General features: G+C 45.5%; 1 protein-coding gene across 2 annotated transcripts in view; it reads right to left on the reverse strand.

Annotated features, from left to right (window-relative positions):
* Positions 1-6,265: 6,265 nt before the first annotated feature.
* TP53BP1 (tumor protein p53 binding protein 1) overlaps positions 6,266-24,130 on the reverse strand; it is a 130,181-nt gene continuing 112,316 nt past the window's right edge. For both annotated transcript variants that reach the window (XM_040414085.1, XM_040414084.1), the window contains 6 exons: positions 23,572-23,790; positions 19,094-19,294; positions 18,874-18,968; positions 17,187-17,386; positions 16,960-17,105; positions 6,266-6,639 (listed from right to left, as the gene is read on the reverse strand). In XM_040414085.1, coding sequence (XP_040270019.1) covers positions 6,452-6,639; positions 16,960-17,105; positions 17,187-17,386; positions 18,874-18,968; positions 19,094-19,294; positions 23,572-23,790 — 1,049 coding nt within the window. In that variant the 3' untranslated portion in view covers positions 6,266-6,451. The remainder of the gene's footprint in view (positions 6,640-16,959; positions 17,106-17,186; positions 17,387-18,873; positions 18,969-19,093; positions 19,295-23,571; positions 23,791-24,130) is intronic.

Raw genomic sequence — 24,130 nt, forward strand, 5'->3', positions numbered from 1 at the left:
ATCTTTTTCTGACTGAATGTTCAAGAGTTTGGGAATCAGGGCACAAGATCTGATGTTCCTCTTCGAGCGGGCTTGTCAAGAGGCCCAAATGAAGGAATGGCGCTGAAAAGAGCTCCTCGGAATATCAGAGTGTGGGATCACTTGTTTGGCAAGACTCTCCATGGTGGGAGGAAGGAGGATCAGGGTGAAGATTGTATTGACCAGACTCTTGGCTACTGAGACTGGACTTGTAGAAGACAGAGTGGTGCTTAACTGACTGGAAGCATTATCTGCTGCGATCCAACTGACCACCTGGTCGCACTGGTCTGACTTCGAGAGCGTTGTCCTGCAAACTGGGACATGAAGCTAGGTATCGTTTTTCTTGTGCTCTGGCAGCAGGCACAGTTTTAACACGCCCATGGCCACGGTCTCTGCGTGCACCATCACAGCCACTTCCCCCGTCCCTTACTGCTCACCTTCTTTATATTAAATGTTATATATGCTTGAAAGTATGTCACACGTACAGTAGCGTAGGATTTGTAAGTGTATGCGCAAAAAAATAAATGTATTTGGGATGCGCACACATTACACAGGAGAAAGACTACAAATAATGTCACTGTCCGCAGCGGACACCGCCTACGGAAAAAGTACACTGGATGTCACTGATATTTTTGGGATGCGCACACGTTACACAAAAGAAATACCGCAGATAATGTCGCTGATGTCAGCAGCGGCTAGTATCAAATTACAGGGAATGTCACAGGTATTTGGGTTGTGGAAATGTTTCACAGGAGATGTACCCCAGGTAATGTTACTGTCCGCAGCGGACACAGTCTACGGAAATAGTACACTGGATGTCACTGATATTTTTTGGATGTGCACATGTTACACAGGTGATGTAGCATAGATATTGCTGCTGCTGCCACACGAAACAAAAGTCCTTAAAAGGACTTTTGGGTCTGTAAAGTTTTAGTAATTTAGCGCAGGTTGAGTTAAAAATATATATCGCTGCTGCCACACACAACAATAGTCCTTAAAAGGACTTTTCAGTCTCTGACAAGTTTTTCTACAGAAAAAAAAAAAATATATATATATATAGATTTCACTACCTACACTATCTTTCCCTTCCTCAGCACAGCTCTCCTTCACTAACACCGAGCCGAACACGTGTCATTGGGTGCTATATAGCAGTGTTTCCCAACCAGTGTGCCTCCAGCTGTTGCAAAACTACCACTCTGGGCATGCTGGGAGTTGTAGTTTTGCAACAGCTGGAGGCACACTGGTTGGGAAACACTGCTATATAGCACCCGATGACGCGTTCCGGCCAGCCAATCGCTATAATGCCAGTAAAAGACATGGCTACGGCATTACAGTGAAGGGCAGTACTTACCTGCATGTTTATTGGCTGCGGGGAGGAGACTCTAGCATTGTGCTGAAGCACATGTGGTATTCGGCCGAATACCGCCATGTGCCGACAATAGAGATGCTCGAGCCGAACTGGTGTTCGGCCGAGCATGGTCGATCAACACTAATAAACACTGCAGTATTCCAATTACTCTGGAAAGCTGCTTAGGACATCTGTTTTATTGATCATACATTTCACATATTTTTGGATAGGCATTAAACTCCTTTGTGGGATAAAGCCTTTAACTTCTTGACAGTCACGTTAAAATTGGGACAAACCCTCCCAAAAATGTAAAAAAAAATTCTATTGTAGATTTTTAATGTGTGCAGTAAATCCTGTTGGTGCACAACTCAGGGGACACACTTGCATTTTTAACCCCTTAGTGACATTAATTTTAGCCTTAAGAGCCTTTCCACTTTTGTGTTCCAGCAGTCATAACTCTTAATTTTTTTTCTTCTTCTAAATGTTTTTTTATTTAGCGGGATTAGTTTTAGGGACGATTTTGGGGTATATATAGTGCATTAAATAGCTTTTATTATTTTATTTTTAGGGGGAAAGAAAAAAAGAAATCAATTTTTACATTACCGTATTTTGTGGATTGTTTTTACGGCGTTCACTGTGTGATAAAAATTATTTCATTATGGCGGTCACTACAATGATAATGTCACATTTCTAGATATTTTTACTTTTTTTTCTCTCCTCCTGCAGCCTGTCAGCTCCCTCATTCTTCTCCAGACTGACAGGGAAGGTGGGGGTCGGGGGGCATTGCTTTAACTGCTCATATCTCTGGTTTGATATGTATTGTTTGAAAGCGGACATTCCAATCTTTCAGACAATACCATAATGACAGCAATATGTTCAGTACAGGGGAAGATATCACTGATAGAAATCAGAATACAGAAGAAAGTAAAAGTAAAAGCAGGTTTTACCCGTGATTGTTCCTGACTATTTCTAACAGTGATTTCTCCTCTCTTGCTTTAGCTGTCATTTCGCCTGGAATGCCAGCTTTCAAACAGGGCCACATGTTTTTAGCCGCTACCATTCAGGAGATAGCAGCATCGAAAGTCACAGTTAAGTACTTTTCCCACAGCCCAAGCTGGACTCTGGCAAAACAGTTAGGTGGTTAAAGGGCATCTGTCAACATATTTTTACCCATGAAATTGGCTGACCTGACTTTACAGCTGAAGCCATCAGTGTTGGTCTCATGTTCATATGTGCCCACATTCCTGAGAAAAATTATGTTTTAATGTATGCAGATGAGCTTCTAGGAGCAACAGTGGCATTGCCATTATTCCTACAGGCTCTGCGCTCTCTGCAACTGCTACACCTTCTTTATTTTGACATTAGGAGAAGTCAGGCTAGGCATGATGACGTTTTTACTGGCTGGCCCTTTCAAAGTACATGGGGCGTGGCAGTTGCAGAGAGAGCTCTATGTGAAATGGCAACACCCCCATTGCTCCTAGAAACTTATTTGCATATATCAAAACTTTTTTCCAGCAATGCGGGCTCATATGAACATGGGACCAACACAGAGCATTCTCGTCCTGCGGACCTTCCTCACCCCCCATATGCGGTCCGGCAATCAGCAGCACGGATATGGCTGTTACTGACAGCCGGATCCCTGCTGCATCCACCAGCATCGGTGATAATGCCGATGCATTAACCCCTCATATGCCACGGTCAGCGCTGACTGCGGCATATGGGAGGTTTGCGCTCCCTCACCGCGCTGCGGTGGCGGGGACCCAATGGTTGCCATGGCAGCCCCAAGCCATTATAAGGCCTTGGGGCCTGGCATGTACAGAGGCCTACAAGGCCCAGCCCCCAGGCTGGGTCTCACACATAGTCAATGCAGTACTATACAGATGTATTGTGCTGCATTGAAACAGGTATCAGATCCTGTAATGTTGAAGTTCCATAGTGGGGAAAAAAAATATAAAAAAAATAATAAAAGTGAGAAAAAAAAAAAAAGTGATTAACAACAAAAAAAAATTAAAGCTTCAATAATAAAATAAAAAAAATGCCCCTTTCCCATAAAAATATACATTTAAAATGGTAAAAAATAAAAATAAAAAAGACATTAGTTATCACCGCGTGTGTAACAACCTGCTCTATACAAATATCACATGGTCCACCCAGTCTGGTTAACACTATAAACATTTTTTAATAAAAAACTGTGCTAAAAAAGCAATTTTTTGTCACCTTACATCACAAACAGTTTAACAAGCGATCAAAAAGTCATACGCACCCCAAAATCACACCAGTCAGTCATCTTATCCGGCAAAAAATGAGACCCTACCTAAGACAATCGCCCAAAAAAAAAACTATGGAGACACTAAAACATGATTTATTTATTTTTTATTATTATTTTTTTTCAAATGCGGTTATTGTGTAAAACTTAAAAGGGACACTGTCACCTGGATTTCACTTACTGAGCTATTAACATCACCACATCAGTCTCCACGATTTACATTAAAATATACTAGTATTACTGCCCTGTGTCTTGTAATTTGTCTATTAATATGCTAATTACCTCAATAAGGAGCCCAAGGGGCTGTCCCTCTGGTCGTTGGAGCCCAGCCGCGCCCATTACTTCGGAGCCCAGCACCGCCCCACAGCTGATTTATTCACTCCTCTTCGCCAACGTAATGTTTGTGCAGCGCCCATAATCCCCCGCATGCGCCCTGGATACACGTCAGCGCCTGCTCGGTGTCCTGGCATCTGCCTCACAGAACTCTTCCTTTCCGGGTCGAGCGAAGCTGGCACATGCGCAATGAGTTCTGTGAGGCCGATGGCAGGACGCGGTGTTACGGGCGCTGACATGTGTATCCAGGGTGCATGTACGGGATTACGGGCACTGCACAAACATTACGTCGGCGAAGAGGAGTGTATAAATTAGCAGTGGGGCAGTGCTGGGCGCCAACGGCCTGAGGGACAGTCCCTTGGGCTACTTATTGAGGTAATTAGCATATTAATAAAATCGATTTTATAGACAAATTACAAGACACGGGGCAGTAAAACTAGTATATTTTAATGTAAATCGTGGAGACTGATGTGGTGATGTTAATAGCTCAGTAAGTGAAATCCAGGAGACAGTGTTCCTTTAAATAAACAAAAAAGTAGACATAAGGTATCGCCACGTCCGTAACAACCTGCTCTATAAAAATACCAAATGACCTAACCCCTCAGGTGAAAACCGTAAAAAAAATAAAAATAAAAATAATTAAACCGCTGTCAAAAAAGCAATTTTTTTTGTCACCTTAGATCACAAAAAGTGTAATACCAAGCGATCAAAAAGTCATATGCACCCTAAAATAGTATCAGTCATCTCATACCAAAAATAATGAGCTCCTACATAAGACAGTTGCCCAAAAAATAAAAAAAATCTATGGCTTTCAGAATATGGAGACACTAAAAAAAGAATTTTTTTCAAAAATGTTTTATTATGTAAAACTGAAACAAACAACCCCAAAAAAGTCATATTTGGTATTGTCGTGTCCGTAACAACCTGCTCTATAAAAATACCACATGATCTAATCTGTCAGATGAACACTGTAAATAACCAGAAATAAAAACGGTGCCAAAACAGCAAATTTTTTGTTACCTTGCCTCACAAAGTGTAATAGAGCAACCAAAAATCATATGTACCCTAAAATGGTATCAACAAAACTGCCACCTCATCACGTAGTTTCCAAAATGGGGTCTTTTTTTGGAGTTCCTACTCTAAGGGTGCACCAGGGGGTCTTCAAATGTGACATGGCAACTTAAAATTATCCCAGTGAAATCTGCCCTCCAAAAACCATATGGCGTTCCTTTCCTTCTGCGCACTGCCATGTGCCCGTGCAGCAGTTTAAGACCACATATGGGGTGTTTCTGTAAACTACAAAATCAGGGTAATAAATATTGAGTTTTGTTTGGCTGTTAACCCTTGCTTGGTTACTTGAAAAAAAAAAATGGATTAAAATGTTAAATCTGCCAAAAAAGTGAAATTCAGAAATTTCATCTCCATTTTCCTTTAATTCTCTTTAATTCTTTAACTAAAAGGGTTAAAGTTTGTAAAATCAGTTTTGAATACCTTGAGAGGTGTACTTTCTAAAATGGGGCCATTCCTTAAAAAGTGGGTTTTGGAAATTTTCAGAAAAATTTCAAGATTTGCTTCTAAACTTCTAAGCCTTCTAACGTCCCAAAAAAAGAAAATGTCATTTACAAAATGATCCAAACATGAAGTAGACATATGGGAAATGTAAAGTAATAACTATTTTAGGAGGTATCACTATCTGTTTTTAAAGCATAGAAATTAAAATTTAGAAAATTGCCAATTTTTCCCAATTTTTGGTAAATTTTGTATTTTTTTTATAAATAAAAATGAAATATTTTGACTCAAATTTACCAAGAAGTACAATATGTGCTGAGAAAAAAAAATCTCTGAAAAAGTTAAAGCGTTTTAAAGTTATCACACATACGGTAAAGTGACAGGTCAGATTTGCAAAAAATGGCCTGGTCCTTAAGGTGAAAAATGGCAGGGTCCTTAAGGTGTTAAGACAACTAAAAGTCAGTTTTTCGATAAACTGAACAGAAAATGGTAACAAGATCTGAAAGGCATAGGAGAAACTCAAAATGACACAGATGCATAAATGCTAACTTGTCTCTGACATACATGATCAGAAGTATATATCAAAGTTTCTTGTCAAGCTGAAGCTCCACTAGTTTCTAGCACAACATCAAACTGCTCACAAATCTATGAAGACAGTACTTTGCCTGGGAAGGACACATTACTACTTTGTACCCTTCTCTTATAAATACTCACTATAGAGATTTGTAAAGAGTGATTTAATAACTGAAATATACAGTACATAAAATGGACATGAAGAAAACATGTTTTAAACAAGTAGATTGAACATTTATTTTTGTCATAAAAGTCCAGCAGTTAAAACTATGTACAAGTAAACACATGCAAACAGTGGGGAAAACCACACACACATTTAAAACTATCTAAAACACAGTATGCACAATGCAAAGAGCAGCAAAAATAAAGTTGATAAAAAGGGCAGTGGGAGTAGTGTGGTCTTCTTAACTGGGAACATAATCATGTTTGTATTTAGGGTGGTTATTGTAACCAACTTTCTCCCCATGGATAAGACTCTGAATAATCCACTCAGAAGAAACTACTGGAAGGGCCAGGGCTTGGGCACATTTTAAGATGGATTCTGGACATGATCGATCTGTGACAACAACATCAAAAACGCCCAAAGCAACATCTAGAAGAGAAGAGACAAACAGAGTGGGTTAAGATTCCATAAAAATGTCTTTATTCTGTCACACTGGTCTTGTATTTATTCTGTCAGGGCTCTTTCACACTGTGTGTGCGCATATATTTAAAGCAGCACTCCCACAAAAACAAGATTTTTGTGAACTCACCTGTAAAATCTCTTTCTCGCTTTATTCATTGGGGGACACAGGACCGTGGGTATAGCTTGCTGCTGCCACTAGGAGGCGACACTAGGCTGAAAGCTGTTAGCTCCTCCCCTGCAGGCTATACCCCCTCCAGCCTGGAGAGAGCATATCAGTTTGTGCTTCAGCAGTAGGAGAAACAGTACCGAAACAAAACACAACCAGTAAGGACCACTGCCCAACAAAAAAATCTAACCGGACACCAGCCCCAACCGGCAACTCGGACCCACTGGCCTCAAAAGAAAAAATGGGTGGGTGCCGTGTCCCCCAATGAATAAAGCGAGAAAGAGATTTTACAGGTGAGTTCACAAAAATCTTGTTTTCTCGCTCATATCATTGGGGGACACAGGACCGTGGGACGTCCTAAAGCAGTCCCCGGGGCGGGAAACAACCACTGGCCCAGAACAAAACCAACTCCCTCCGGTAAGACACTACACTGCGGCCTGCAAAACTCTGCGGCCAAGAGCAGCATCCGCCGAGGCGAAAGAATGCACTCGGTAAAATTTCGTGAAGGTGTGTAAAGAGGACCAAGTCGCTGCCTTACACAATTGAGACGCCGAAGCATGGTGAAGGTGAGCCCAAGAAGCCCCGACCGCCCTGGTAGAGTGAGCCGTGATACCGGGAGGAGGAACCTTGCCCTTAGAGCGGTAGGCCTCTGCAATGGCCGATCTAATCCACCGAGCAATCGTCACCTTCGAGGCTGCCAAACCTTTACGAGGACCTTCCGAGATTACGAACAGGGAGTCCGTACGTCTAAAAGGGGCCACCACTGCCAGGTAGATCCGCAAGGCCCGTACCACATCCAGACGGTGGAGAGCCACCTCCCTAGGATGAGAAGACTCAGGGCAAAAAGAGGGCAGAACAATGTCCTCATTAACATGAAACGCCGACACCACCTTCGGCAGGAAGGACGGCACTGTCCGGAGTACTACCTTGTCTTGATGAAACACCAAGAAGGGCTCTTTGGACGAGAGAGCCGCCAGTTCCGACACCCGCCGGATGGAGGTAATTGCAACCAGAAACGCAACCTTTCATGAAAGCATGCGAAGGGAGACTGATCGCAGAGGTTCAAATGGCTCGGACTGGAGCGCTACCAGCACCAGATTCAGGTCCCAGGAATGCAACGGTGGCCGATAAGGGACTGCGGTGTGAGCCACTCCCTGTATGAAAGTCTTGACCGGACCCAACACCGCCAGTGTACGCTGGAAAAAAATGGAAAGAGCAGAAACCTGACCTTTCAGCGAACTCAGAGCTAGTCCCAGCTCTAAACCCGCCTGAAGGAAAGCCAGCACCGTAGGGAGGGAAAACTGCCTGGGAGGAAGATCCCTGTCCTCACAGAATTTGAGGAAAGATTTCCACGTCCGATAATAGATCTTGGCGGAGGAGGGCTTCCTAGCCCTAATCATCGTGCGAACAACCGCATCGGAGAAACCTCTTTGCTTCAACAGGAAGGTTTCAATAGCCACGCCGTTAAACGTAGCGTATTTAAACCCTGGTGGAAGACTGGGCCCTGTGAGAGCAGGTCGGGCCTGAGTGGAAGGGGCCACGGCGCGTCTCCCAGAAGAAGAATGAGCTCTGAGTACCAAGCTCGACGAGGCCAGTCTGGGGCGATCAGAAGCGTCTGAATGCCCTCCATCCTGATTCTGCGTAGGATCCGAGGTAGGAGCGGTAACGGAGGGAACACGTACAGAAACGTAAAGTTGTCCCACGGAGCCACGAGGGCGTCCACGTCGTACGCCATCGGATCTCTTGCGCGAGACAGAAAGCACGGGAGTTTGTGATTTAGCCTGGACGCCATCAGATCCACTTCTGGGCGTCCCCACCGGAGACAAAGGTCCTCGAACACCTCCGGATGGAGAGACCACTCCCCCGAGTCCACCGTCGTTCGGCTGAGGAAGTCCGCTGTCCAATTGTCCACACCCGGGATGAATATAGCCGAGATCACCGGAACATGGGCTTCCGCCCACTGCAGAATCCTTGCGGCCTCGTTCATCACCGTTCCGCTGCGAGTCCCCCCTTGGTGGTTGATATAGGCAACCGCTGTAGCGTTGTCTGACTGTATCCTGACCGGACGGCCCTGCAAGTAGGGGGTCCAATGGCAGAGGGAGAGGTAGATGGCCCGGAGCTCCAGTATATTGATAGGTAGTTTGGACTCCGACGGAGACAAACGCCTTGGGCTGTCCGGGTACCAAAGACCCCTCCCCAGCCGCTGAGGCTGGCGTCGGTCGTGACCACCGTCCATGACACTGGAAGGAAGGACTTCCCCGAGGACAGGTGGTCCGGTACCATCCACCAGCCAAGAGCCGCGCACACTGGGTGGGACAGAGAGATCCTGAGGTCCAGAGAATCCCGGGACTTGTCCCAGGAGGACAAAATGAGCCTCTGAAAATCCCTGGTGTGGAACTGGGCGAATGGAATCGCCTCGAAGGAGGCCACCATCAGGCCCAGTACTCGCATGCAGCTGCGAATCGACACCCTGCGGCGCTGAATGAGCAGACGCACCGTCCTCTGAATGTCCAATATCTTGTCCAGTGGTAGACGCACCACAGCAGCCTCGGAGTCCAGTGTCATGCCCAAGAATCTGATCTGAGTGGTGGGAGACAGGCATGACTTCCTCAGGTTGATAATCCACCTGAAGCGAGTGAGGGTGCTCATCGTAATCTGAAGACTCTTCGCATTGAGCCGCTGTAGGTGCCTTGATTAAGATGTCGTCCAGATACGGAAGAAGAGTAATGCCTCTGGACCGCAGAATCCCCAGAAGAGGGGCAAGAACTTTTGTAAATACTCGCGGAGCCGTCGCCAGACCGAACGGCAGAGCGACGAACTGGTAATGAGCTGCCTGGATGGCAAATCGAAGGAACCGTTGGTGGGCTGTGGCGATGGGGATGTGGAGATATGCATCCTGGATGTCTAAGGACACCATGTGCTCCCCTTTCACCAGTGAAGCAACCACGGAACGGAGGGACTCCATCCTGAACCTTTGAACCTGCAGATAACGGTTCAACAGTTTTAGGTCCAGCACTGGCCTCACATCGCCCTCCTTTTTGGGGACCACAAACAGGTTGGAATAAAAACCCGTAAACTGCTCCTCCAAGGGAACAGGGGAAATCACCCCCCGTGAGAGAAGTGACTGGACTGCGTGCAAAAGAGCCGCGGCCCGGATGGGATCCCTGGAGGGCTGGGAGAGGAAGAAGCGGTTGGGGGGGAAGAGACCTGAACTCTATTTTGTAGCCCGAGGAGACAACCTCGAGCGCCCATGCGTCCGGAATATGGGCGTGCCAAATCTCCTGAAACAGGAGACGACGCCCCCCCACCTGTGAGGGTGGGGACAAACCTTCATGCTGAAGGCTGCTTACCTGGGGCTGTGCGAGGCTGCTGAGGCCGCGGACGCCAGGCCTGCTGGGGCTTAAAGGACGGTCCTTTCCGCCGATCCTGATTGGGCGACCCCGCCGCTGAGGTGGGTGCTGAACGAGTGCCCGAAAAGCGGCGAAAGGACTGAAAGCGAGAAGATGAAGTTCTGGACTGAAAATGGGTGCTTTTTCCACCCGTAGCCTCCGAAATAATCTCATCTAATTTGGACCCAAATAGCCGAGACCCCGAGAACGGAAGCCTCAACAGGGAGCGCTTAGATGAGGAATCGGCTTTCCAGGCCTTGAGCCACAACTCCCGGCGGATGGAAGTGGCGAGAGCTGAGGAACGGGCGATCATAGTCCCAGCATCCAGAGCCGCTTCACAGAGATATTTCCCTGCCTGAGAAATTTGGAGCGCTGACGATTGAAGTTCAGCGGGAGGGAGGTCGGACGCTATGTCCTGGTTCAAACGGAAGGACCACTCCGAAACTGCTTTGGCTACCCAGGCAGAGGCGAAAATCGGCCGCAATGCCGAACCGCTCGCCGTAAAGATCGACTTAGAGAGTGACTCTATGCGGCGGTCCACTGGATCCTGGAGGGACGAGCCATCCGCCACCGGGATGGTAGTGAATTTTGCCAAGCGAGCAACCGGTGGGTCCACCTTTGGTGGGGAGGACCATTTGTCCACGGACTCGCGTGGAAAAGGGTAGAGTAGGTCTAGGCGTTTCGGAATAATGAAACGCAAACCTGGCTGGTCCCAAGCCTTCGTGACAACGATAGAAAAATCGTCGTGTAATGGGAACGATTTGGGGTTCTGCTTTGTATGCACAAATGACACCCCTTGTTGGTTAGTGGAGGGAAGGTCCTCCTGAACCTGGAAGGTGTCCCTTATTGCCGATATCAGGCTATCCACCATGGATGCAATCTGAGAAGAGTGCTCCGGATCCATATCTGCATCCGAATCCCCAAGCTCTCCTTCTGACAGTGCGTCGCCTAAAAGGGAGGACGCCTGTGAATGGGAACCAGGAGCAGGGGGGGATGCTGAGGCGTCAGAGGAGGAACGAGTGCCTGCTCTGGGGCGCTTACTAGGAAGTCTGCCTCTGGTTTGTGCGCTATGCGACTGTGCGGGTTGCGCCGGTGGTGATTTCTCTACCAAACGACCCAGCAATGAAAGGGTGGAATGGGAGATTTTTGAGAGGTCTTCCACTGCCCGTGACAGGGACCTTGCCCAGTCTGGTTCCCCCTGGACAGGCCGCTCCAGGGCTTCTGTGGGCTGTTGTGCCCTAGGGGGATGGCTCTGTGCAGGTTTCTGACATGCAGAGCACAGTGATAGTGAAGTGACTGACCACGAGGGAATTTCTCAGAACATAAGGAGCAGGCATAGTAAGTGGTCCTACAGGGTGCCTGGGGGGGGTTGTGGCCGGGTCAGACATGGTCAAATCTCCTGCTGGATGGGGGTATCGATTGCCTACCAGTATGGAGGTCCCAGGTCCTGTGTCCTACCCACGCAGCGCCGAGGAAGAATCAGGAAGCTGAATCGGGGCGGGAGAATAAACCACGCCCCCTTCCAGCCAGGCCCGGCAAGCCACGCCCCTTCCAGACCAGAAACTGCATGCCACGCCCCCTTCCGGTCCGGGTAGCCACGCCCCCTTTCAGCCCGGGAACGGCAGCCTAATGCTGAAGTGAGGTCAGAATGCCTATGTTCCCCATGTCCAGCCCTGACCGCAGCGGTACTGGAACCACTGCGGCTAAAAGGTAATGTGTGCTATGCCGCCGCCTCTAATAAATAGACCCGATATGCCGCAGAGCGGCCGTGCGGCGAGAGCAGTGAGGCCGGAGATCGGGCTGACGGACGGATGGACGGGGGGGGGGGGGGAGGGGGGTCGAAGATGGAGGAGGTTCTCCTGCAGCTAGGGGGATGAAGCAGATTACTTACCTGTCTTCATCTGTGTTCTTCACCCTATGATGCAACACCAGCAGGGCCACCCTATGACCGCTGGCACCATGCGACAGGGGTCCGGGCAGAGAAGGGCTGAAGAGAGGGTGGCCCTCTTGCTGGGGGGAAGCAGGGGAGCGAGGCTGCCCTGGTCCACTTTGCCTTCTTGGGGGAGGCAAGGCGGTGACTTAGATACACCGGCCAGCCTCCCGGGGATACAGGGACGCAGGCGACCCTGTGCCCCCTTCCAGTAGTCTGTGAATTAAAGATAAAAATAATAAAATCAGAAGAAAAAATAAAAACGCCACCCTGCAGGGAGGTCTGCCTCCTACGACACTAAGCTAAAAACTGATATGCTCTCTCCAGGCTGGAGGGGGTATAGCCTGCAGGGGAGGAGCTAATAGCTTTCAGCCTAGTGTCGCCTCCTAGTGGCAGCAGCAAGCTATACCCACGGTCCTGTGTCCCCCAATGATATGAGCGAGAAAAAATGTTTTCTCTGAACTGTTAGAAAGGTACCAGATCTAATCTGTAGTGAATGTAATCTCATCAGTGTCTGGATTTGTGAGTTATCCCCTCCCTTCTGATCCACAGCTATGCCAGACTTTCCAAATAACACAGCAGCTTACGTGTGGACAGGATTCTCTAGGTCTTCCTATGGGAGCCTCAATGTCAATCTCATAAGAATGAATAGAGAATTTAACTGACTTCCTGTCCTGTGTCCATTGGAAAGTCTGATTGCTGGACACATGACACAGCTGAGAATCCGAAGGGAGGGGATAACTCACAAATACAGACACTGATGAGAAGATTACATGCACCTTTCTAACAGATCAGAGAATAAAATTTTTTGTGGGAATGCTAGTTTAATGAATGTCACTGAGTAGCCTCCCCCCCCCATATGCAGCTAAAAAGGGAACAAAAAACACAGTATACCTTTTTATACCGGATGGCTTTGTATGGATTAACAGACTGCTGTGCTGCAACCTTTGGCAAATACCGACCCAATGGAGGCCAAAAAATGTTGTTCTACATATGCGTCTGAAGATTTACTTACGCAAATGTTAAACATACTCTACAGAGACCCTCAAATAAAAGTGTTTCAAAAACTTTATAAAAACTTTTGCTGGAGTTGCTTGTTTTCTGAGAATTTTATAAAAAATAAAAAAAATTACGCTTTTAGAAGCCCATGAAGCACTCGTGCCATTGTATCATTCATGTGACCGCTCCTGCCGATCACTGGCCTTCAAGATTGTGCGCCATTCATGTACGTGACTTCTGACACCAGTGACTGGCTGCAATAGTCACATGAACAATTAATGTGAGTGCTGGGGGACTAGTGGGAATCAGAGTGGCAGTGTGGGGTCATTTAAGCACGTAATCTTATTTTACACACACACACACACACACACACATTCCCCAATATAGTGGAGTTGACTTATAAAAGTGACAGAAAAACAAGTTCTGTGCCATGTTGATGACTGGTGCACACCGTGGAAGCATATAAATAACAAAAGTGGCTGAAAATATGCATAAAGGATGTGCTAGGTGGGTTGGAGCAGTATTGTTACATGAATATGGCCTTGTCATGTCACTGCTATGCCTAATAATATCTGGGACACTTATAGGAGTCATATGTGACTGTGCTCATAAGGACATGTCTTTTAAAGAGGAAAGTTAAGGATGGCTACATCTGTATATTTCTATTTCAGAATTATCACTCATAAGTCAGAGAGAGAGTCTAGTATACAAACGTGTTCCTCAACAATATGTATGGGTTGTCTAAGGGGTACCCTGTCATTATGGCGAGCTCCTAGTATGCAGAGTATGAGTAAGCAATATTGTAGGCCAGGCGATGCCCCTCTGGGTTTCTGGGAAACATATTCAAATTAGCTTTCCTAAACCTATCTGTTGGTTGCCAGTGGATATTACACAAAATAATGTGCACCTGTGCACTGGGGTGTGCCGACTAACCTTTTCTTCTTTGCAGTTTCCACTGGTCCTGCACTCCTCACTAACATGTCTGTCCCATAGGCTGATTTTAAAGGGGTTGTCTCATCAAGGACAATGGGGGCATATCGCTAGGGTATAGGGGCATATCGCTAGGGTATAGGGGCATATCGCTAGGGTATAGGGGCATATCGCTAGGGTATAGGGGCATATCGCTAGGATATAGGGGCATATCGCTAGGATATAGGGGCATATCGCTAGGATATAGGGGCATATCGCTAGGATATAGGGGCATATCGCTAGGATATAGGGGCATATCGCTAGGATATAGGGGCATATCGCTAGGATATAGGGGCATATCGCTAGGATATAGGGGCATATCGCTAGGATATAGGGGCATATCGCTAGGATATGCCCCCATTGTCTTATAGGTGCGGGTCCCACCAATGGGACCCGCACCTATATAGAGAACGGAGCCCCGAAAGTGAAGGAGGGCGCACTGCGCATGCACCCTCCATTCATTTTCTATGGGGCAGACGGAAATAGCCGAGCTAGCGCTCGGCTATTTTCGCCGGCCCCTTAGAAAATGAATGGTGGGTGGCTTCACATGCGCAGTGCGCCCTTTTTCACTTTCAGGGCTCCGCTCTCTATATAGGTGCAGGTCCCACCGCTAGCGATATGCCGCCATTGTCCATTATGAGACAACCTCTTTAAATCAGTGGAAGTATAAAGCTGTAGCCTGCTCTACCTGTATTTACTGAAGGCCATTTGGCACCAGGAGAGGTAAAATACAGAGTTGGATCAGCATGCATGTGGAACCTGCATTCCATGAATTTAATGGAGGCCAGTATGGTCCTAAAGAGATCGCCATGTCGTTGGCGGACAGGCACAAATAATTTTGCACAAAATGTATTTGCCAAGAATCTCACATTTATGAGCGTAGCATTAGCACTGTATTTACTTTATTTGTGGAGTGCTGTTGCATTGTGTTTGTTTTTGTGCTTTCAGCCATGGCAAGGTGCATGTGCCGACTAACCCCATTTTTTCTTTGCAGACATTCTAATATGCATATGTTTTACCCAGAAATCAAGTTGAGCATTGTCTGGCCTACAATTATCATTGCGTATATCATCTGGTCTCCATAATAGAAATAGTACCCAACGGGAACTTAAAGGGAACCTGTCACGTGGATTTTGTGTATAGAGCTGAGGACATGGGTTGCTAGATGGCCACTAGCACATCCGCAATATCCAGTCCCCAAAGCTCTGTTTGCTTTTATTGTGTAAAAAAAACTATTTGATACATATGCAAATTAACCTGAGATGAGTCAGAGCTTGAAAATATGACTCTTCTCTGGTCACATAAGTAAGATATGACTCTTTTATGCTAATTTGCATATGTATCAAATCAGGTTTTTTTTACACAATAAAAGAACACAGAGCTACGGGGACTGGGTATTGCGGATGTGCTAGCGGTGATCTAGCAACCCATGTCCTCAGCTCTATACACAAAATCCCGGTGACAGGTTCCCTTTAAAGTGGCCCTGAGAAAAAATAAATAAAAAATACAAGTGGCACCATGTTGTAGGCGTGTAGAAATTGACAGAAGGCAGGGCAGTACAAGTAGGCAGGGCCAAAACAAGCCACAAATAGGCAGGGACAACAGAAGTAGGTAGGGCTAGAAATACCAAAGAACAGCACAAAATACCGCCCCAGCAAAACCAGATACCACAGTGTAGCATAAAAAAAAAATACTACCCTACCACCATACTGAGGACAGTGATACAGTTGAATTCAGCATGGCATCTGGGGCTGCCTGCCAGGTGCATAAGTACCTGATGCTCCTAGCATTTATTAATGCTAAGAGTATCGGATCATTATGTACCTGGCCAGCAGCCGTGAGGAGGACTTGGGCGGCCAGCTGGGAAATTTCCCTGTAGAGTCCATGGCCAGTCCGCCCCGGTTTGCAACTAGAAAAGCGGTTATCTGCTTTGATCTAATAAAGGGCTTTTGTCCTGAAAGAGCTAATTGCAGATGTGAAGCTGGCTTAGCCATTTTCCTAGCTTTGCTACATAAGCCTTTTTAAAAGTCTGGAAAACATCTCTGGGAATCGACTATGTGAAAATTCCATAAAAAAATAGCACTCATATGGATGCAGTGTTTGTCTTACTGTTTACTGTAACAGTCAATTGCTGTAGCTATACTTATAGTTCCCAATGTCCCAATTCACCCCAATGGGAAGGCTCCTTCTTTAGGCATTAGATAGCATATCCCCTCTTTTCTTTTTTGTCAGGCAAGCTAATTTGCATACCTTTTCCTTCCTAAGATATTCAAATTAACTTTTCTTACAAAACAGAAAAGAAGGCTAATCTTTTATCATGCCAGCCGAATTAAGATATGCAATTTGTATATACTCTTCCTAGAAACCAAGAGTGGTGTCGCCTGACATACAATACTCATGCTTTTTTTTTTTTTTGCCTCCCTAATGATAAAGAGTACCCCATAAGGCTAGTCAACTAAGTAAGACAAGTTTCTCGAGACATTCTGGTTCTTTTGTTCTTCTAGAAGGAGAACTAGCTTGCATGTTTCATTGCTAGAGTTGTAAGCTTTGTGGGATGTTGTAATTCTCTTGTCTCACTTTCAGTTTTGAATGTTACTTCGGAAGTCTCCTGGTTCATCTATAGTTGATCCAAAATGGCGAATTAAAATTGGTAAAGGCGTTGTCTGTTTTTGCTATACTGATGATGTATTCTCAGGTGAATAGGAAGGAGCCACCCATTGAAGGGAGACAGCAGGAGCTATAATGTCTGTGACGTGCCAGAGCCAAATAAAAAAAAATATTTCGGGGGAACTTCAAACAAACCAAATCTTTCCTGGTGCACTCATCTCCAATACCTTTGTTGAGATCTGTAGAGTTGTGCTGTTTTGCAGATGCTGCTCCACCAGTCATTACAACTTCTGTCCACATTTCCAAAAAGTTTTCTTTCTGGTCAGACACCACAAGAAAGCGCAAACCATGAAAAGGATGCCTGGAGTCATGCCTGCAAAATCCCAATATACTAATGAAAAAATGCCTAATAAAATCAACCAAACACACACGACACACACACTGACTGTTTTACCATTCCAGAATTCTGTCCTCTTGAAGGCTGTATCCAGCAGGGAGAAGATAATTATGGAAGTTCTGCAGCTCATTAGAATGACAACTGTCATGTATCCAGATGTGAGACACACAGTGGATCCCACTGGCAAGGCACAGGAAATACTTCAGGGTTCGGCAATGCTGGTCAGCAACCAGCAAACATTTTGTTCCTGTTTTACTCTACGGGGGAGATTAAAGCAAGTATAATCACTATCTACAATGATGTTTCAGAAGGCTTCTCAAACTTTTTCGATTTGGAACTCATCTGCAAATACATGGCGACACTCTGCATCAAGAGTGGTCAATGCCAAAGTTAAACAATATTTTCACGCTTGTGTCACTGGGGGAAAAGAAGATCATGGGTAAAATATATGTTGCCACTAGGAGGCAATACTAAGTAAAAAATAAAAAAAATAAGGGTTAGCTTTTCCTGCCAGCTATACTGCAGACACTGAGCTAGTCAGTTAAAGCTTAGTGTCCATAGGAGGCAGATGTTCTTGCTTGTAGGTCTGCAGATATTTTTAATATTTTAAGTTTTATTCCATCTTTTATGGAATTACAGGCAGTTCTAACCTCCTGTCACCTCACATTCACAGAGGGAGAACAGCAGGTCACCAAGCCTGCTGCTGGTTCCCTGCTGCTAGAAGACAAGGAGGAACAGCAGATCATAAATCTGCAATTACTCACCAGCAATCGAGTCAACTTAGCCATTAAGTCCCCCCTTTTCCTAGAAGCGATCCTCCCCCAGGTGCAGTACATCGAATAAGGTGACTCAGCTGGTAAAGAGTGGGCCAAAAACGGTGGAAAGGTAAGTATGTCTTTTCCCTTTCCTTCTGCCTGGGAGTCTTGTGCCCAAGAGCGCTTAAGGTTTCTTTCCCCTCACTCCCTCCTCGCTTTAGCCTAACCTGGGTCCTAGAGGGGTTAATGTTCAATCAGAGGAAGTGTCTCAAAAAAAAGCTCTCTCTGTATCCCCTCTGGGTTTAGGGCGCCTAGTCCAGGTTCCGGTATGGGGTGTCTCGACCTGGACAGACCAGGCCCCAGAACTACTTCAAGCTTCTGACCACCATGGAAGCATGTCTCCCGCAGAAACCTTTCTGCTAGTGCAACCATGCTGGCTCCTTTTCTCTTCCGTCGTCTGAGAGGAGGAAGAGCGAGGTGCATGGGCCTCAGGAGCCTATTCCAGTTCCAGGCTTCTTTCGGCCTAGGCCATAACCTAGGAGGCAGGGCTGACAGTGCTCCAGTGCATAGTCATGTCATCTTGCCTGGCCCAACCTGTCATTTAAGAAGACAGGACTGGAAAAGAAAACAAAACGAACAAAGGCACACATTTGGGCGCCCCTTTAACAAAACTGCATTCTGCTGTTATGGCCACTTGTATACAGCTGGAATGGGGCATCAGCAAACATGCTCAACCAGCTAGTCATTCAAATTCCTCCTTACCATGGTTCTGAAAGTGAGGAGTAACGGCAAAGGCGACTCATATCCAAGAAATTAGGGGGACTCACAGTACTTGGGTGGTTCTCTTAATATACTGCAATGCAATTCACAGGACCATGTGCTGCAGCAAGTTATTAATTGATGAACAAGAATTATTAAAAGTCTGAACTGGATGTGCAAAAAAAGAAAACACGCCGTTCATTTACTCTTACTAAACTAGTTACACTTACCAGGGCTTCGCTGAAACTGCCCAAAATTTCACCACCTCCTGCTCGGATTTGTGCCTCTGTGTACTGTCGGTTATAAGGTGTGCTCTCCACATATTCTGCAATAAGAAGAAGCATGCATCACTTGTAAGGTTACTGAAATCAATTAAATTACTCATTTCACAATTTTCCGTAGGAGGTTGCCCTGTCAAGGTACATTGTGACTTATCCGACTAATGCTTACCTTCTTCCTCTTCACTGCTGATTTCCTTTGATCTCAGACAATTGCTGATCTTGTCACTGGAGGTGGCCGTTGTAAATAAGATGGAGTAGCCCATGAACAACAACTTGTTCTGTGGTAAAGGTCCGTGAGACTCCTCGACTGCTGCCTGGTCACTGGTCTCTCCACTTTCACTGGGGCTCATAAATTCTCCTTTTGCAGCACCTTTTAAAGCACAAATAAGTGGATACACACAGAGTATACTGATCTGGAGAACACACAGTTACAAACAATATTACACATCTACAGTACAACCCTAAAACAATATTACCAACAATATTTAAATATTCAGGAACAGCAATCTTGCAAACACGGTGTGCTGTCCGCTTTCTTTGCAGACCCATTGAAATGAATGGGTTCTCATCCAATTTGCAAAAAAACAAGGAAACAAAATATGTTTGTGTGAATGTAGCCTAATAAGCTTTTTTGCAACAAAATCCATTGCATGTGCGCGCAGCCCTTGGTGTGATTTTTTCTGCTGCAGAATAAATGCAGCTTTCACATGAGCGGATGCCATGCGGGTAATCTTCTGCGTGAAAGAATGCTAAGCCCCGTTCCAGACAGCAGAGAAACGGAGCATTAACATGATTGATAATGGTCTTTGCCTTTCTGTGATCTTTTCACTACAAAATTGGTGAGATAATGTTGTGACTGTGATTTTGAAGTACAAAGGTCACAGAGGCAAACAGCATTATCAATCATGTTAATGCTCCGTGTCTCTGCTATCCGGAACAGGGCTTGGCTCTCTTTCACGCAGCAGATTACCCGCACGGCATACGCTCGAGCGAAAGAGGCCTAAGAGCAGAAAAGGTTCACAGGTTTCTCTTAGTTTCTGTTACAGGTCTGTAAGACATGACTAAGTTTCCACAACATACACCAGAAGGGCCACATTCCAATAATTTTTACCATATTTAAAAAAAATAATAAAAAAAAAATAAAAACATTTTTCCACCTTAACCCTTTAATGACCACCCACTGTCTGTGAGCAGGGCATAATCAAAAGAAGATATCCCCCCTGATTGGGTGCCAGTGATCTGATCTACGGACTGGGTAAGCCCTCAGCAGTGGAGTCCCTGAAAGGACCCAAAACTGTAAATTCAGTAATCCTTAAAGTAATTAGTTAGTGAGATAAAAAATAAAAAAGTAATGCAATTTAAAAATGTAATAAAAAACAAAAAAAATCTTGCAAAAAATTATTTTACATAAAATATATTTTATTAAGTATACCTCATCTAAAAGCAAAAAAACTACAATTAGTTATCCACAAGACCAAAATGACCTGAACAACTTATTTGACAGGTTAAACCAGTGTGAAACATGTACAGTCTAAACCAGCGGGCCCCAACCACCGGGCCGCGGTCCAGGACCGGGCCCTGGAAGATTGTTTGCCGGGCCGCGGCAATACAGAGGAGGGGAGACGCCATGGCAGGGGCGGGCAGGAAGAAGGCCCGCGGCCCTGCAAGTGCTTTTTTTCAGTGCTGCGGCCGGGCCCTCCTTATATTTTGAGTGCGCCTGTGCTGTGCTTCATAACGTCATAATCCCGCGAGACCCGTGACCCCCTGCAGCGGGTCTAGCGGGATCACTGCTGGAATGACACGGTGGCAGATTATGATCAGTGGCACTAATGTCTGAATTCAGAAAGGGGAGCGCCTGCACCGGCCATATGAGGGCAGGGCAGGGACAGCAAATAATGAGGGGGAAAAAACTGAAATATATAGAGAATGGGGTCAAAATGAAATATAGGTAGAGAGGGGGCCTCTGACAAAACTTTGGCAATTATAACTGGGTTATTATTGCCAAAGTTTTGTCAGAGGCCCCCTTCTCTACCTAGATTTCATTTTGCCCCCATTCTCTATATATCTCAGTTTTTGCCCCTCTATATATTTTCTTCTCATTTTGCCCCCTCAATTTGCTGCCCCTGCCCTAATATCATATCATATTATAACTGGCACTAATGTCTGAATTCAGAAAGGGGGGCCCACGCCGGCCATATGAGGGCAGGGGCAGCAAATAATGAGGGGGCAAAATGAAAATGAAATATATACAGAGAGGGGGGAAAAATGAAATATATAGGAGTGGGGGCAAAATGAAATAGTGAGAAAGGGGGCGACTGCCAAAACTTTGGCAATAATAACCATTACACAATTATTTCATTTTTGAAACAAAAACAATCATGTTTTAGTGTCTCCATATTCTGAGAGCCATAGTTTTTTCAGTTTTTTGGCAACTATCTTAGGTAGGGTCTCATTTTTTGCGGGATGAGGTGACGGTTTGATTGGTACTATTTTGGCGTACATACGACTTTTTTGATCACTTTTATTACCTTTTTGGGAAGTAAGGTGGGCAAAATTTCAATTTCATCATAGTTTTTAATTTTTTTATTTTTATGGCGTTCACCGTTCGAGTAAAGTAACATGACCGTTTTATAGATCAGGTCGTTACGGATGCGGTGATATCAAACGTGTAGGGAATTTTTTTTTTTTCATTTTTAATCAGTGATAAATGTGTTTTTTGATTTTTACTTTTTTTTTGACCCAGACCCACTTGGTTCTTGAAGATCCAGTGGGTCTGATGTCTGTATAATACAGTACAGTACACTATATAGTATACTGTACTGTATTTTCACTTTACAAAGTCTGATTAGACTTCTGCCTTTAGCAGAAGTCTAATCAGCACCATGGACAGCCTCTGATCAGTACCATGGACAGCCAGACGCCTGTGAAGGCGTCCAGTTGCCATGGTACCCATCATTTGCTACCACAGCAGAGCAGTGGGTGATGGGGAGGGAGGGGGGCCCCCTCCATCTCCCATCGGGGGGTGAAAAGGCACAGCAGCCCCCGATGGGAGAGGGAGGGAGCTCCCTCCCTCTTAACCTTTTCCATACTGCGGTCCCTACGGACCGCGGCATGGAAGGGGTTAAATGCATGGCATCTGTGTCAGCACAGATGTCAGGCGTTTTGAGCAGAGTGTCAGCAATGATAAGAAAGGTGAGGAATCAGCCCAGAACTACAAGGGAGGAGCTGGTCAATGACATGAAGAGAGCTGGAACCACAGTTTCAAAGGTCACTGTCGGTAGAACACTAAGCCGCCATGGTTTCAAATCATGCATTGCACGGAAGGTTCCCCTGCTCAAGTCATCACATGTCCAGGCCCGTCTAAAGTTTGCCAATGACCATCTGGATGATCCATAGGAGGCATGGGAGAAAGTCATGTGGTCAGATGAGACCAAAGTAGAACTTTTTGGTCTAAACTTCACTCGTCGTGTTTAGAGGAAAAAGAAGGATGAGTTGCATCCCAAGAACATCATGCTTTGGGGGTGCTTTTCTGCAAAGGGGACAGGACAACTGCACTGTATTAGGCCTCATGCACACGACCGTTGTTTGGTTCCGTGTCCGTTGTTCCGTTTTTCGTGATTTTCTGCGGACCCATTGACTTTCAATGGGTCTGTTGAAAACTCGTTAAATGCACCGTTTGTCATCCGCGTCCGTGATCCGTGTTTCCAGTCCGTGAAACACGGAGGCACACAAGATTGTCATCCGCGTCCGTGATCCATGTCCGTTTTTTTCCTATCATTTTCAAGGCAAACTTGACTTAGATTTTTTTTTCACTTTTCATGTCTGGTGATCCTCCAGGAAGACACACGGGGAAAAAAAACGGAAACGGATCACGGAACAACGGAACCCAGTTTTGCGGACCGTGAAAAAATACTGTTGTGTGCATGAGGCCTTAAGGAGAGGATGAATAGGGCCATTTATTATGAGATTTAGAGCAACAACCTCCTTCCCTCAGTCAGAGCATTGAAGATGGGTCGTGGCTGGGTCTTCCAACATGACAACGACTTGAAGCACACAGGCAGGATAACCAAGGAGTGGCTCCGTAAGAAGCATATTAGGTTCTGGAATGGCCTAGCCCTAGCCAGTCTGCAGACCTAAATCCAATAGAACATCTTTGGAGGGAGCTGAAACTCTGTGTTGCTCAGCGACAGCCCCATAAGCATTTGTCAGGGCAGTCATAGAAATTAATTGGGCTAGTGTGCTTTACATATTTGCGGCAACTGCAACCCCAGAATTGAAAAAAAAATCCAGCACTGCTGAAGGGTCATCGTAACAGTAAAAGCGCTACCCCATTCATTTCTATTGCTGCCCTGCTACACTGCGATACTTGGGTGCACGAAGAATGTCGCACCCAAAAACACCATGTAGTCGTACCCTTTAAGGAGTTATCTCACTTCAGTAAATTACACTTAGGCTACATTCACACGACCGTATGAAGGAGTCCGCATCCGTTCTGCACATCGTGTGCTGTCCGCATCTGTTGCTCCGTGCCACGGCCCCGCAAAAAAAAAAATAGAACATGTCCTATTCTTGTCCGCAATGCAGGAAAGACTATTTAGAGGTGTAGTATTTTTCTAAACTTCAAAAATCAAACTAAGGAATTCTTACCTGACTTCACCACAACTGATTTGCGTCCACGTTTAGGTGAAGATGTATCCTCATCTGTGCTGATTAATTTCCGTTTACCAGAGGGTACACCCATGGAGCTGCGAGGGTTGTCGGATCCTTTCCGTGTTGGTGTACTTGTACTAGCTGTAAGTGAGGTGGTTGGAGTACTTGTCACACTTAAGTTACTTCTCCGCTTCCGCTTTCCTTCCACAAGATTATCTTAAAAGAGACAGAGAAATATCACAAACTATAGGCAGAGTCCATATAAAATGAAGTCAGTTGTGATTTGCATATAAACTTGTATATTCAAGTAAAAGAATATCAAAAGTAAAGTAAAAGTGAAGCATTTAGCACAATTAACTATCTTCATATGTGTGTCAGAATACAGCAACCCTATTCAAGAATGCCATCTGACATCTTCGGGGACCCGACAAAATACATTTCACAGAAGGCTACAAACTAAAAAAAACTCAAAATGAGAGGCGGCTTTAAAGAGTCACTGTACTTTCACAGAAATGTATTTCATTTAATAGAAAATGGTGTAAATACCGTAGCAAGT

This window comes from Bufo bufo, chromosome 1 (assembly GCF_905171765.1).
Source record: "Bufo bufo chromosome 1, aBufBuf1.1, whole genome shotgun sequence".
NCBI classification, from domain to species: domain Eukaryota; kingdom Metazoa; phylum Chordata; class Amphibia; order Anura; family Bufonidae; genus Bufo; species Bufo bufo.